At 42.1% G+C, this 15,149-nt stretch overlaps 1 protein-coding gene across 1 annotated transcript in view; it reads right to left on the bottom strand.

The window, feature by feature from the left end:
• Positions 1–5,071: 5,071 nt before the first annotated feature.
• LOC119735031 (serine/threonine-protein kinase SMG1-like) overlaps positions 5,072–15,149 on the bottom strand; it is a 56,113-nt gene continuing 46,035 nt past the window's right edge. Inside the window, exons 62-72 of the mRNA XM_038208720.1 lie at positions 14,567–14,817; positions 13,750–13,893; positions 13,130–13,337; positions 12,064–12,188; positions 11,120–11,324; positions 10,305–10,530; positions 8,665–8,749; positions 8,030–8,100; positions 7,138–7,275; positions 6,160–6,326; positions 5,072–5,380 (exon numbers count right to left, since the gene is read on the bottom strand). Coding sequence (XP_038064648.1) covers positions 5,303–5,380; positions 6,160–6,326; positions 7,138–7,275; positions 8,030–8,100; positions 8,665–8,749; positions 10,305–10,530; positions 11,120–11,324; positions 12,064–12,188; positions 13,130–13,337; positions 13,750–13,893; positions 14,567–14,817 — 1,698 coding nt within the window. The 3' untranslated portion in view covers positions 5,072–5,302. The remainder of the gene's footprint in view (positions 5,381–6,159; positions 6,327–7,137; positions 7,276–8,029; positions 8,101–8,664; positions 8,750–10,304; positions 10,531–11,119; positions 11,325–12,063; positions 12,189–13,129; positions 13,338–13,749; positions 13,894–14,566; positions 14,818–15,149) is intronic.

The raw sequence follows: 15,149 nt of genomic DNA, 5'->3' as shown, positions 1-15,149 counted from the left end.
GTATTTTCCCTGTACAATGTGTATCCCCTTTCTTCCAGAAAAACACATGAGCCACTGGCTGATGGTGTTGTTCGTTAAACCAGGATTATACAGAGTATATTGACCAAATAAGTCCCTACCAAGATAGAACCATTGCTCACATACAGGCTGTATTCACACACTAAAGGGTGCAGACCAGTAAGTCCAAAGTAGGTCTCTCTCAAAGACGGCAATCGCTGTAGGAGAACTGCAACTGCGCATTTTACACAATCAAGCACGCCTTGCGCAGTGTTGAAATGTTCCAAACGCACGCGTTTGTTGCTCGAAATGTGTTCGAAATACGATGCAGCCGATGGGCGTTATGCAAGTTGACGCTCAAAATGCCAATTCACGTGGCTGGTCTGTAGGAAATGACGTCATTTGAGAGAAACCTTTGCCTACGCTTGCCAAAAAATGATTTGTAATCTGTAAATTTTTCTGTAAATGGTGAGTTTTGGGCTGCACTTGAGGGTTTGTGGCAATAGAGGGTCCCAGCTATGTACAAGGATGAAATTGTCAATTGAAAAAAACATCTGAAAATTGACAAAATGTCTGAAAAATGCACATCTTTCTATACTACTACTGTCTTTCTCTCAGATTCAAAAAGTCTGATTTCAGACAAAAGTCTGAAGAATGTCATGCCTGTCTGTACGGATCTTCAAACTTGTATTTCTGTGAAATTTGGAACAAAATTGGACCCAAAAGTCGCTCTATTTTGCAATGGAGTTGAGGGGTCATTTTTAAAAATGGCGATGGGTTTCAAGACTGCTTTTTTAGGGGTGGTCATCTTTGGAGGGAAAAATCACCCAGAAAGTGAAAGAGGTCAAATCAAGCTTTAATTTGATGTGTGTCTTGTTCACCGGTGAGAGTTCTAAATATTTTTCCCCAAGTTTTTTTGGGTATTTATGATGTTGCCTATGGGAATTTATTTACTGGTCTGCATGCACACTCAATGAAGTATTGACAACTTGCTAAAATGCAAAAGGCCTCACATTCAAGAAGGCATGCTACATGAACGTGTTCCTGGTTAAACCCCAGTAATGGTGTTTACTTGAATTGTGGCCTCCAAGTTAGTATATATCACGCATACAATGTAACCACAGTAATGATGTCCACTTGTGATCTTCAAGTCAGTCTATAACATGCATACAATGTTTGAACTTGTACAATTGAAATTTTAACAATAAAACTAACGACATTCACAAGCTTACAAGAATGATATTTAATCAAACTAATGTGACCTACAAAAAAACTGAATTGAAAAAAAAAACCCCAAAATAACGAGAACAACATAGTAATCTCAGTGTGTTTATTATCAGTGTTGATAATTTCGCCTGGGTACTGAGTCTGAAAATGGAAATTTACAAATGTAATGAGATTGTATTCACAAAATGTTTTGAAGTGTAATCTGTTATGGTGCTGGTTAATTTATGTGCAAAGAAAGCTCACCGATAACGACCCCTTATTAAAGCTACTATCCCGTAAGAAGCAACAATAGTAACAATTCTAAAGGCATGTCTAGTTGGAACAAGCATCCGAAACAAATTTCTCCAGAAGAAATTTAGATGTAGTGGGAAACTGCAGCCATCTTCCCAATGTTTACGGGTGTGTGGGGGGGGGGGGGGAGGGGGTTGTAGACAACTCCTCATTATTTTGTCACCGTTCGTCCTCTATGACCTGTGACCTGTGACCTGGCATGTGATAAGACTCGCAACTTGTGATTGGTTGACTACAATCTGCCGAGTATTTGTGATCTTCCCTTGAATAAGTAGGCTTTTTTTCTTATTTTGAATGACATTTTCTGGGAACTTTGTAACTTTGGCAAAACTAACCCTAAATTCTTCCAAATCTTTCAAAGGCCAAGTCCACGCAAGGACTATAGTTGACCAATGGTTAACCATAGTTCGACTAACGCTTGCCCGAACTCTGTCTAGTCGACGGTGGTTGACTATGCTAGTTGACTATTTGGAACCAACCTAATGGGGCTGGTTGCATAGCTGGTAACCAATAGCCGTGCGCATTCATAACGCTAGCAGAGAGCCAGGATCCAGAAATTTTGCGATGACATTTTGACCAGCGTTTGACTAGAGACGTTCGCACGTTGCTATTAGTGCGCAGGCGTAAGGTACGTCACAAATCAACCACTAGTCGACTAATGGTCCTTGCCCGAACTTGGCCAAAGATGTCCAAAAAATGGATCTTTTTGCTTTGCCTTGCCAAAGTTGTAACCACAGTTACCACCACATGAATCTGGCTTTGGGAGTTATGCTCTTCGATGCTGTCAATTTTAACCGTCAGCGAAGAATGTTATGCTACAGTTAGCAGACAGTACACGCAGCCTGTAGCGAGTGAGAATGATTATTCCAACAATTAGAACAGGCCTTTTTATATTAAACATATACAGCTGTGCATCACTAATTAACAACAAATTGTGTTTGGTGCTATACTAACAACATTCTACGCATGCAATAATTACATTTACTATGGGTATAATCACATGAAATATATCGTGCGGGTTATAACAAAAATACTCTTAGCTGAGTACATCTTCAAAGTTTCTGCATTTGAGAGCTGATGTTCTGCATCTATTGCTGTTGCAATACTTTGTATCAAGTCTGTGCACACTGAGCATCTAGTAGGCAAATTGAATGCAGTTTTAACATATGCTGCCATTACATTGTGTACGCCAAAAAAAACCCATTTACCTTCCCTGGTATCCATTTGTTCTTGTATGTAAATGGATGGGACGACATGTGGACCAGTCATATAAATGCCACAATGACTGGGAGTGTCACTGATAGGGTTGTGACTAAATGGCAACTCATACTTGGACACAACATGGCTCCATAGAGAATCAGAACATCCAGACATGATTTCAAAAATGGCCGCCATGACAATTACCATAGCAACAGCCGCAGCCTGTAAATTCAAACATGGCCTATGGCTCTGTTGTCGGTCTAAAACTGCAGCGCCCCCAACAGCCATGCACAGTGCATATAAGTGTGAAAACAAAATTGCTCGTTTTGACCTTAAAAGAAATTCCTGTCATTGAGAAACAGTTTTTAACTTAGCTTATCTGATTCATCCGAGTATAACATGTAGTCACGGTGTAATCTACAATCTACAAAAAGAACAATAACTGTGCAGTGCTTTGTAACATGCAGTAAGTCTATTTATAAACAAAAAACACTTTTGAAAAAAAAACATTCGGCCTCTTTTCACTCCTCTGATGATTGTTGGAGGTTTAAGATTCACAAAGTCAAGCATTCTTCACCAGAACTAGTTTGTTAAGGGCAGGCTAAAGTTGCAGAAAGTGTAGAATTCCACAGGCAGTCTGCGGACTGTCCGAGAAGTCTGGGTGAAGAAATTCTGGATTGTGACCAGGCTGCGATATCGACTGTCTGCGAAACACTTCAGCTAGCATTATATAACGGGCATATAGATCCTTGTCATTTGATTGGTGGAACTCACATCACGTGACATTCATTATTGCTCCCATTCACGCCGGGGCTCAAAAAAGTCCCATACACCCATGGTGATTGGTTTTTTTTTTCAACAGGTAGGATCATCCTTGTTCCATTGCGCGGTATTTGTGAGCAAATATGCATGCTGTGTGCGCGTTGAGCATTGCGCGTAGTGCGTATTGTTCCTATGAGCCAGCGCTACAGAGTTGGGTTCAAACATTTCATGAAGGGGTGGTTTGGAAGAGAGAAATATATTTCCCACCAATTTTGTATTGAAATAGAAGTTCGTTTGAACTGTTTTTAGATTTAAATAATTTTTAAGAATAATAAAACCAAGCAGAATCTGCGAATGAGGTGTACGTTATAAAACAATTATTGAATGCTTTATATCGTGGTGTAGTACAAAATTTAAAATTTATTTAAAAATAAATCAAATGACAAGGATCTACATATCAGTTATATAAAACACAAATATTGAGTGGCTTTAAATTGTGAAATTGGACGAACATTATCGCTCAGTAAAATTTGGACTTTGCCAGTTCACGCGGCTTTGCCTCGTGAAATGGAAAAGTCTAGATTTTACCTTGCGATAATATTCCTCCCATTCCACTCTGAGCCACTCAATATTTGTATACTATTGTACCTATTCTACTAAGATGAGTTGGTGATCAGACTGGCAATTCCTATCAGTGTCTGAAGATTTCCACATATTGTCTCTTTTTAGTGAAGTTTACCCTGACTTGGCCAGATGCCTCTTAACATCAATGTGCTGCGCACAAAACGCTGATGGTCTTTTCTTCGTCACTAGTCAGGCAGATATCGCTAGAGAAACTGGGAACTAGTTTAACTAATCTGTTGAATCTAGGTTTACAGTTATGGTTCTATCTTTGGTACTGAATTTTTTCATTGACTGATCTGATCGCAGGAAATTCGAAAATGGAAACAATTGAAAACACTCCAAAATAGTTCTGTCCACATTCAACCTAGTTGACTGAACTAAAAACCAAGTTGAAGAGGACTCAATTGCGATGTAGAGTGCAAGTTGATGGCAATTTCTTAACCGAAAACCTTTGCAAATGAGCTTCCATTTCATTAACTGGTATATTATTATCATCGGTTGCATTAAACTGATTTAACGAAGACGGTAATCTGGATAAGCTTCACATAAACTGATTACCCTGCATGTTAACCTGGATTAAAACTGGTGAAACGCTTAACTTGTGAATCTTGCAAAACTCTAAACAGACTATCGGTATGTCTGCTGCTTTCCAAAAAAAAAAGACTTTCAACTTTCAAAAGTGTAAACATCCGTCTTCCATTTCTACACCCTTCGGACTAGATATAATGCCGACGCTTTCCCCCCGCGGCCCTGTGCTGATGACACTGTATACACAGTTGGGCCTAAACGCTGCCCCATTTTTGTTTATCGGTAAAACAAAAATATAGCAGCCGGGTTTTTGTGCGACAAAAACGTGGATGGTATCATCGCTCACCCTTTAAAGTGGCTATCTGGGTTGCGTTTCATGCAAATCGATTGATTCGATAGCCAAAAATGGACCTTTAAAAGGGGGACTCCACAATTTGTTTGATATCTCAAGGTCTAGGTGTTGAACACTTAACACCGGCCTGTGCGGTTACAAGCTAGCCAGGTGTGGTCTTGCTTGCTTGAGATAATGAGGCTTGAACCAGCTGGAACCGGTTGGAACTAGTTTGGACCAGTCCGGAACACCTGGTTTCTTTGCTCTGGGAAGACTCTACTGTCTCCAGTTATACTTGTTTTTTTTTCATTCCCTGCGTCTGGTTCCTGCGTTGTTCTGCGTTCAGACCCAGGCCGTCCAGCCCTCGTAGAGAGTCGCCAGGTTGTCCAGGCTGGTCGCCTCTTTGATCACAAAGTCAACCTGCGGAGAATCGGGGTAACGTTTACTACGAGCATTTGGACATGGACTAAGGATCATGTATCACAAAAGGATGCATGGCATCTTCAACATGCACGGGGAGAGTCAGGTTGGCGCAGTGGTTCTTTCCTCGCCTTCTGTCTCTATGGCCAGGGTTCGATTCCTGCCCTGGTCCACATGTGGATTGGGTTTTCAGTACCTACCTGATTGCATGGGTTTTCACCCAGAAAATTCTTCTGAGGTTTTCCTCCCACCTCTAAAAGTGTAATTTCTTCTCATTGTCTCCACTCTACAGGTTTCTTTAGGCTTGCGAGCTACAGTGTAGTGCTGTGGCCTCGTGGTTAAGGGCACTGATTCGTGGTCTGTGGGTAAAGCTGCAGGTTGTGGGTTCAAGTCCAGCCGGGGTCATGGTGCGTGTGCCGTTGTCCAAGGCACTTTGTCATGCATTGCTTCTCTCCACCCAGGAGTGAATTGGTACCTGCGAAGGTACAGGCCACTAACGATGATATTGAGCTGCTGCAGAAGTGGTCTCGTGGCCTTATGAACAGGGGTAATAATTGTAAAGCGCTTCGACACCTTTGGTATCAAGCGCTATAAAAGCACCACATTATTAATATTATTATTATTATTATTACAGTGCCTAGGGCGCTTTTGAGGAATCCTTGGTTTCATTACCAGAAATAAATAATAACAATGATTAACTTGGTACTACCCCTCACAAGTGTGAAATAACGCCATGTCCCACCTCAAGGCAGAGTACCGTATTTGATCCAAGCACCCACCTGTTCTGGTATGCTGAGTCTCTTGGAGGGTTCAGGGTCTCGACCGTCCAGCTTGCCCTTGACGCGACGCCAGACGTTGATGGCGTGGGTGTTGCGCACCTGGATGACCTTACCGGTGCGGGGATCGCGCATGACGGCCGGGGAGCCTTTCGGTTGCTGAGCGGCGACTACGAAAAGGAGTTAAAAGAAAGTTAAAAATGTATTTAATGTACCATTTTATCACATGGTTCTGCACAGGGTATGCCCAAATGCTAAAAAACTGGTCTCCATTGATGAGGCCTTGCATACAATAAACAGTGCATGAAAATTGGACAAATGCATGATAAAACAATTAAATACTACAGTTTCTCTGCCTCCCCAGTTTGGCAGGGAATAAATAATTGAATTAAGCTTTGGTTTTCAATTTGAATTGATCTAACTTTGACCTTTAAAGGTCAAGTAACTTCACTCCATGCCAAATCAGAAAAGATAACCATAAGAATCAAATTGGTTACATAAAAGAGTAAATATGGTTAATTAATTTCCTTAAGCTGCTTGAGATCGGGGTCGATGTATGTTTCAAGTTTCAAGTTCATCCAATGTGTCATTTAGAAGAAACAGAGCATCTATTGAAAGGCCAGTTTGTACTCAGCACGAAAGCAAATGGGAACGGATATTTCCGAGGTCATGCCAAGTTTTTTGCGCAGCAAATTTGTAAACGGTGAACACATTATTTTTACAGTGGGGTACTGCTAACATAGGGCTGGATAGCTCAGTCAGTAGAGCATCAGACCAGTCATCCGGAGGTCACAGGTTCAAGCTCCGCTCCAGTCAACTTTCAAAAATTACATTTCTATTCCGCAGTGAATTTTTCGTGACTTCAAATTTGCTTTGCACTGGCATTTGCATAAAGCATGATCAATTACAAAACAAATCTAGCTGTAGCCTCCCGTGTGTCCCCTGAGAAGGGGTGTTGGTGCAGTATTTATCAAGACTTACAGGCAGCCTTTGTTGATGTCGGAGGTGTCGCTGGAGTCCCCTCGGCTGCCCTGCCCAGCAGACCAGACACCCTGACGGGGGAACCAGCCTTGCTGCCCTTCATCTGCTGAAGGTCATCCTCAACGTCTTCGCTGGCTGCTATGACATTAAAAAAACCCCAAGAAAATCTGTTGAGTTTAAAGTCTTGTTTTATCCGACAGTTGGAGCATACACGCGATCAGTGTGACACCGCAGTTTTTGGAAAGACAGTGTGGTGGTTGTTTTTTTTAAATTGTTGCAGGGCATGGTACTACAGAGAAAAGCTGTGTTGTTCCAAAACAAGAAGTATTGTTGAGTTTATCAAGGTTTTTATTCTTCATATAAAATAGGTATAAAAATAAGCAGGTGCTAAATTTGGACACCTTCACTCTAACACCCGACACCCTGCTAAACGCAGCGGCATGCAACACTTATCAAAATGACAAGCCCGCTCAGTGCAGCAAGATCCATCAGGTTAAAAGTCTCGAGGCCAAACTGCCTCAGAGTCTGTGGTTAATGAATGCAGCAGGATACAACTGTGGCATTGTTCAACGGGACTACAATCCTGGCCAAATCTCGCTGGGCCCCCAACCCCCCGTTCAATGTTGTCTCTCATTGCGCGGTGTGTGCTCCATCAGCTGGAGAGCACAACATTGACCAGGGAAGCAGGGGAGTGTGTCCCAACCGTTTTGGCCGGGATTGTAGCTCTCATCATTTTAGAACTGGCCGTTTATGCACTGCTAAACACATCAAAATGCACCAGACTTTTTACACCTGATGCATTGTGTTGCGTCTGGCAGGGTTAGGGTTAATCCATTTGCTGTGACAATGTAGCGGTTATTTTTTTTCAAACAACATATTCCACAAAGCTCACCTTGGCTGTTGTCCGGTGGCACAGGCTTGGGTACCAGTGGAGCAGCTAAACCGACCAGTTGATTGCACAACCTATCCGATAGGAACAAACAACGACACAATCAAAGCTGAATTTTTGATGAATTTATTAATGAGCTTTCATTATCAAAAACAAACCAATTTTGACCAACAGGTAAAAATCCACTGGACTATAGAGCAAGTACTTCACAAATTTTACAAGACATGGAGTAAATTTTACAAAGTGCCAAAAAAAAAAAAATTAAATTATCACCTGAAGTGGAAAAGAGTTTCAAGTCAACTAAAATACATGAACATTCATGCGTAACTTTTGAGGTCTGATAAAAGATTACCAATTATATTGGTGCAACAAAACTTGAATTAAGGATTTGAAGTTTGTTTAAAATGATGGGCCCTGCAAAACACAAAGAAACAAACACCCAAAAAACAAACAAACAAACAAGCAAACACAAGAGAGAAGTCTTGTTCATTCACAGAAACATTAATTAGTCCACCGGTTCAGTCTGAAAAAAATGGCAAAAATCCAGTTTCACTGTGTGAATTCTACCGACTTTTATTGATCACATTACATTGAATAATTTTACTACTAAAGACCCATGTCTGGCATGGAGCGGTTACCGTTTGGTTTGGTCTGCCAGGGCAGCCATCTTGGGAATGACCTCCGACAGCTTCAAGATACTGTCGTTGTCATCTTCCGAGGAACCTGAGATAAGAAACAATAAAAAGTGATCAGTTTATTAACAAAAAAGAAGAAACTAGACCACCAGTCACTTGACTTGGTCCAGCAGTCCAGTGAGAATTTACAGCCCTAAGCATTTTAAGGTATTTCAAAGACAAGCTCCAAACATTGAAAAATACCCAAGTGGGTCCAACCAATCAAGTAATTACAGTGGAACGCCGTTATAATGAAAATCAAGCGATCCACAGAATCTTTTTGTAATAGCGATCAGTCGGTATAGCGATTTTAAGCTGCCGGTGCTCCGGTAACTCACTTTTCAATAAATAGCGCCCTTCATAACTTCACCCTGCACGCCCTGGTAGTTACTGAAAGATGACTTTGACCACGTGCCGACTATTGAATTATGTAATTACACAGTTTTTGAGCTTACTACCTACAGCAATGGGTGGCCTTCTCCTTCTATTCCTTGGGGGAATAATAGCCACTTGTCGCTCTTCTGTTTACAGTTTTTAACAACAATGTTCGGTTGGTTTTGTACACCAAAAACGGGAGCCAAGGATGATGTTCGGTATAGCCGAATGTTCGGTATAGCAGTGTTCGGTATAGCGACGTTCCACTGTATTCAAAGCTGGTTATATCAGAAATACAGATTGGATGGTTTGGGCTGATCTTCCCTACAAATATTTCCGCACTGAGTTCATTGGAAACGTTGATATTCATACTGAATGTGCAGTTTGATCGCATATGGTCCAACAATTTCATCTTTCACATGTTTCTCAATAAAAAAAAGCCAAACAATGTGATGAGTGCCCCTTTAACCTGGGTTGAACTATTGAACTAACCAAACTCTAGCCCATCTAAAGCCCGGTTCATACTTCACGCAAAAGCGAAAGCGAAGCGAAATTCGTGACGTCAACAATACATTCGAAGCGCGTCTACCATTGTTGACGACATGAATTTCGCTTCGCACATGCTTTCGCGTGAAGTATGAACCGGGCTTAAGGCCACAAAAAAAAAAACTATTCGGTCTCTGGTCAGACCAAAGTTCCGGAATTGACGCGGCCACGTGGCTTTTTTTTTTTTTCTTCAAGCTTGGATTGTACAGACAAGGTGGGTACTATTTTGCTTTTTTGGTGTCCTCATGCACATTGGTGTCCTCCATATTTTGCCTTGGTGCTTTCGATCATTTGCCTTGGTGCAATTTCCAATTCCTTGGTGCTCTTTGGTAAAAAAAATTGAGGAGGTGCGGAAATAGAGGGCGCTGTTGGAGCTACCGCGGAACATTTTGGAAAAAAAAAAGATCGACGCGCATGATTAAAATCGACGCGCGCGCTGACCAGAGACCGACTTATTTTTTTTTTGGCCTAACAAGAACCACATGTTGGTGTTGTAAAATCTTATTGAGTCTACCCGGCCTCGCGCAGGGCATGTATTATCATGTATTATGTATTATGGCGGCTTGCAGTCTGTCTGACCACTACAACGTCCAAAACTGTCAGAAAGCCAAGTACGACCATGGAACCATGTGTATAGAATGCCCCCCCCCCCCTCTCTACTGTGCAACATTCCCAAAACTGACCAACTAGCAGAGTCTTGAGCATGGAGGTGAACTCCTCCGAGTAGCTCTTGTACTCCATCATGAACGTCTTGACCACTCCCCCCTCGCCACTGATGATGATGCCGTCCTCTGCTTCGTCCTCCTCTCCTCTGGCCAGCGTCTTGAGATGGGTCTTGACCTCCGACATCAGCTTGTAGTGGGTGGCAAGAGTGTTCTTGACCACGTTGATCTGGCCATGCAGGGCGTCCTAAAATGGGGTCGAGAAATGTGCTGTCATTACCTCATTGTTTTGCGGAGAAAGTATTAAAGTGGAGTGTGCCAAGAAAGTCAGGTCACGAATCCATCATAACTTTTGATGGACTTGTGATGGACTCGACAGTTAAGAACTAGGTCTGGTTTCCCGACTCACCATCCTACTGTGCATCATACCCTGATCTGGTTCCCTGACTCATCATCTGCCATACTAGGATGACCCTGTTTAAAACCAGGTCTGGTTTCCCGACTCATCCACCCACTGCGCACCATGATCCTGTTAAGAACTGGGTCTGGTGCCCTGACTCATCACCCACTGTGCACCATGACCCTTCTAAGAACGAGATCTGGTTCCCTGACTCACCCTCCCACTGCGCACCATGATCCTATTAAGAACTGGGTCTGGTGCCCTGACTCATCACCCACTGTGCACCATGACCCTTCTAAGAACGAGGTCTGGTTCCCTGACTCACCCTGCCACTGCGCACCATGACTTCCTGTTAAAGACTGGGTCTGGTGCCCTGACTCATCACCCACTGTGCACCATGACCCTTCTAAGAACGAGGTCTGGTTCCCTGACTCACCCTGCCACTGCGCACCATGACTTCCTGTTCATCCATCGCGCTCTCCTTCTCCTCATTCCGCTGCACCAGTAGATCCATCAGACTGCGGATCCACTTGCGTCCGATGGGCTGGTCTGGCGCCGGGGGCTGGAGGTCAATCAGGTCCTGCTCCATGTCCGTGATGGAGGCCGTGCACTGCTCGACCTTCTTGCAGCTCTCCTGGCACCTGGATGACGATAAGACAATCACGTAGGAATATTTGCAATTACCCAGAAATGTACCTACCGATTTAACAAGAAAATCCACGCTCACAGTGAAGATAGGACTGGTACCAAAGACCCTGTGAAATTATTCCAGCTGAAATGGTATCCTTCTTTAAAAATAATCATTGGAGGTAGTTTAAGAAAATGTGCCTGCAGACATACGTTTTTACATACTTTAGCACCAGAATCTAGTTACGGGACCCCAAAAATTGAGCATTCACTTTCTCGGCATTCTCAAAATGTATAGTATCCACCGAGCTAAATGTCAAACATGTTTAGTTGTTTGACACCCTTATTAAGATTCTGATCAAGTTTGTTGCTTCAAATAAAAAAAAAATGCACATAAAGCAAATGATCCTATGCACCTTTAACGTCACAAGACAATCTCAAGGGAAATTTCAACTAAAGTCACAAGTCTTGTTTCAAGTCCAATCACAAGTCAATCATGAAACTCATCTCAACGGAAATCTATGCTTCGCGCTGAGAAAAAAGAAGATGCACTTTCAAAGTTTTCTCAAAAAGTATATCTAATGGGCTGAAATTTTGACAGTATTTTTCTTAAATAACCTGCTTCAAATTTATTGTGTTGTTCCTTGAATTGGCAAAAATACATTTTTTTTGCTTGCATTTTTGTAAATGGTGTACAAGCACTTAAGAAGGGGGAAAACAAGTTGAATCTAAAACCTGGAAACTAATAGTTACCTTGTGAGTAGAGCTAGGAAGCTAGACTCCGCATTGATAGCTTCGCTGGTCCTGGTGCGCAGTGCTTCAAAGTGTAGGATGGCATTACTCAGGGCCGACACCTCTGCCGATCGCTTGTTTTCCATCTTTGAACAGAATTTAAAAGGACATCGAAACTCATTAAGAATATTGAAATGGTTATGAGCTGATCCTCCTGTTCAAGAACAGTTTACAAGCAAACTAAATGGACAAACATGTCAACTTTTACCTAAAGGGAAAATAAAAAATCCATCAAATAATCAGCAGAGGGTTTAAGGGTCGTCGAGGGCCCCAGAGCAACATAGGGTCTGTGAATATTTGTATTTGCTTAAAGGCAACCCGAAAATAAGCCTTTTTGGTAAAAAAACCCACCTTTACGGTAAAATCCCAGGTATTCCAGATTCCAAATGGGATTCCTAAAAAAAATCCTGAAATCAGGAAAAATCCCGAAAAAAAAATCCTCACAAAAAAATTCTGAAACCAGGAAAAATCCTGGAAAAAATCCTGAATTCAGGAAAAATCCTCACAAAAAAATCCTTAATTCAAAAAAATTCCTCACATAAAAATCCTTAATTCAGGAAAAGTCCTCACAAAAAATTCTGAATTTAGGAAAAATCCTGACAGATGTCACCCCTGCAAATTATAAAATAAATTTAAACAAATCTTTGTGGTAAAATATCAGGAATTCCAGATTTCAAAAAGGATTCTACAAAAAATCCTCTTGACATCAGGAAAAAATCCTGACAACAAATCGGGCATATTAGAACATTTGATGTTACTGACTTAAAAGGACATGAACACAATTTGAGCCTGTGGCCCTCAAGTCAGGATGTAAAATCACCTTACGTTGAAACTGGACACAAAGCGAAGCGTTTCAAAACAATCCTACGGCTAACCGGATGGAAATACTGTATGGTTTGACTTTTATTATAGGCCTTCAAGTTCCTGAATACTGAGTCAGTGCCCCCCCCCCCAAATCCCTAAATCCCTAAAGTCATAGCCAGAGCCAAGGCCAAAAAAACCTATGACTATGACTATGAACCCTTACAGCATAGCCGGCAGCTCTGTCTCTCACAGCCTTCTCAAACTCATGCAAGACATTGTGGAGGCCGGTAGGGTTGGCACCCGCCGCCCACTTCAAACGCTGGCCGACGCTGTTCTGCTGAGCGGTGGCGCGCTCCTGGAGGGCTGTAATAGCCCCCTCTAGGGACAGCAGGTGCTGAGTCCGCTTACGCAGGTCGGACATGACGCTTGACCTTCAATGAAATAAAAAAGGAGAAATTTTCATTTCTGGGCAAATATTTTCAGTTCTGGGCAAATGTGTTCAGTACTAAGCAAATATTTATTGTGTTAAGCAAATATTTTCTGTGCTAAGCAAATATTTTCTGTGCTTAGCAAATATTTTCTATGCTAAGAAAATATTTTTCTGTGCTAAGCAAATGTTTCAATGGCTGGTAAATATTTTCTGTGCTAGGCAAATATTTTCTGTGCAAGGCAAATATTTTCTGTGCTAGGCAAATATTTTCTGTGCTAGGCCAATATTTTCTGTGCTAGGCCAATATTTTCTGTGCTAGGTAAATATTTTCTGTGCTAGGCAAATATTTCTATGCAAATTTCTACAAAACTATAGAAATAATTTTGGATTTGAGATAATCCTGGAGTTTGTACCTTGATGGGGGAAGGAATGGCACGTTCTGGCGTTGCACCCCGGCTTCTTGTAAGATATCCTCATGCAGCCACTGGAAGCGCACCAGCTGCAGCTGGGCATGCTGGGTACTCTCCTGGCTTGCCGTCACTGCATTGACTTGCTGCCTGTAGCACAGAATAGACGACACAAACAAGATTATTGCTCATATACAGATACAGGCACAGGCACAGTGGAGTCAATCGCAAGTCCATCACAAATTACAAGCTATTCAATGAAATTCTTATTTCTCTTAATAGCTGTTTCAGCAACTCAGCCGAAACAGCTCTTGTTTTCGCTAAGATTTTTTCCCTTTTTTTTCAGACTCTCTCCATAGGATTTATACAAAGGTTTATTCTACCCATACACTTTAGTGCTATCGTTAAGTTTGATCGACTTTAAACTTGGCACATACGTAAACAACCACTCGAAGATGGTCCAAAAGATTTTCTTCATGATGACGTCCTCACATGTCATGTTACATCATATAAAAGTTGCATAATTTGAAACCTTATATCTCTAGAACTACAGGTCCAATTGGGTTGAAACTTTGTATGTACATAGACAGGAACATGCTGTAGGTGAACATGGAAATGATGTCATGATGACATCGTCATGTCACATGAGTTTTCATAAAACCGTACAGAGTAGTGTGAGACTGCATAGGGAGTACTAAGCAGGATGTTGGGGGGGGGGGAGGGGCCTGGAGGGGGTGGGGAGGGGAAGGGGGGGGGCGAGGGGGTACAGGAACTGATTGGTTAAAGTAGATGTGTTTGTACACTCGTTATATTTCACACTTACTGAGCTTGGGCTAGGGCTCTCCATCCCGCGTCATACGTCTTGGTGTAGTTGTTGACCACGCGGTACAGGTGAGACTGGACCAAGCCGCTCGTTACGGCTAGGTCTAGGGCTTTCTTGCACATGTCCTCCAAGGAGGCCTTGGAGTTGGCTCCGACGTCTAGCACGTTGATCTCCGCGAGGGTGTCCAGGCCCAGCTGGTGGGCTAGAGTGCAGGTACAGATGCCGATGGTCTTGGATAGGATGCCGATGGTCTGTAGTATGGGTGAAAAAAATGATTAGTGAATAAAATTTTTGTTTTGCATATATCAGTACTAGGTTTTGACAAATTTATTACTCATTTTTTGAAAAGGGAGAAATAATGTGTTGGGTGCAAAAACAAAACACAAAAACAAACAAAATATTGTAAACTGGAATCTTGTGGGTTCAAAATCTGACGGGAACATTTTGCTTGTGTTCTTGGGCAAGACACTTTACAACAATTGCCTCTTTCCAACCAGGAGTGTAAATGGGTACCTGTGAAGGCTAAGACCAGATTGCGCTGATCTCGAGCTGCTGCAGAAAAAAATATGGTCTCATGGACTGA

Source organism: Patiria miniata, unplaced genomic scaffold (assembly GCF_015706575.1).
Source record: "Patiria miniata isolate m_02_andy unplaced genomic scaffold, ASM1570657v1 HiC_scaffold_28, whole genome shotgun sequence".
Lineage (NCBI taxonomy): Eukaryota > Metazoa > Echinodermata > Asteroidea > Valvatida > Asterinidae > Patiria > Patiria miniata.
Note: the sequence above shows the minus strand (reverse complement) of the source record. Positions and strands in the feature narration are given on the sequence as shown.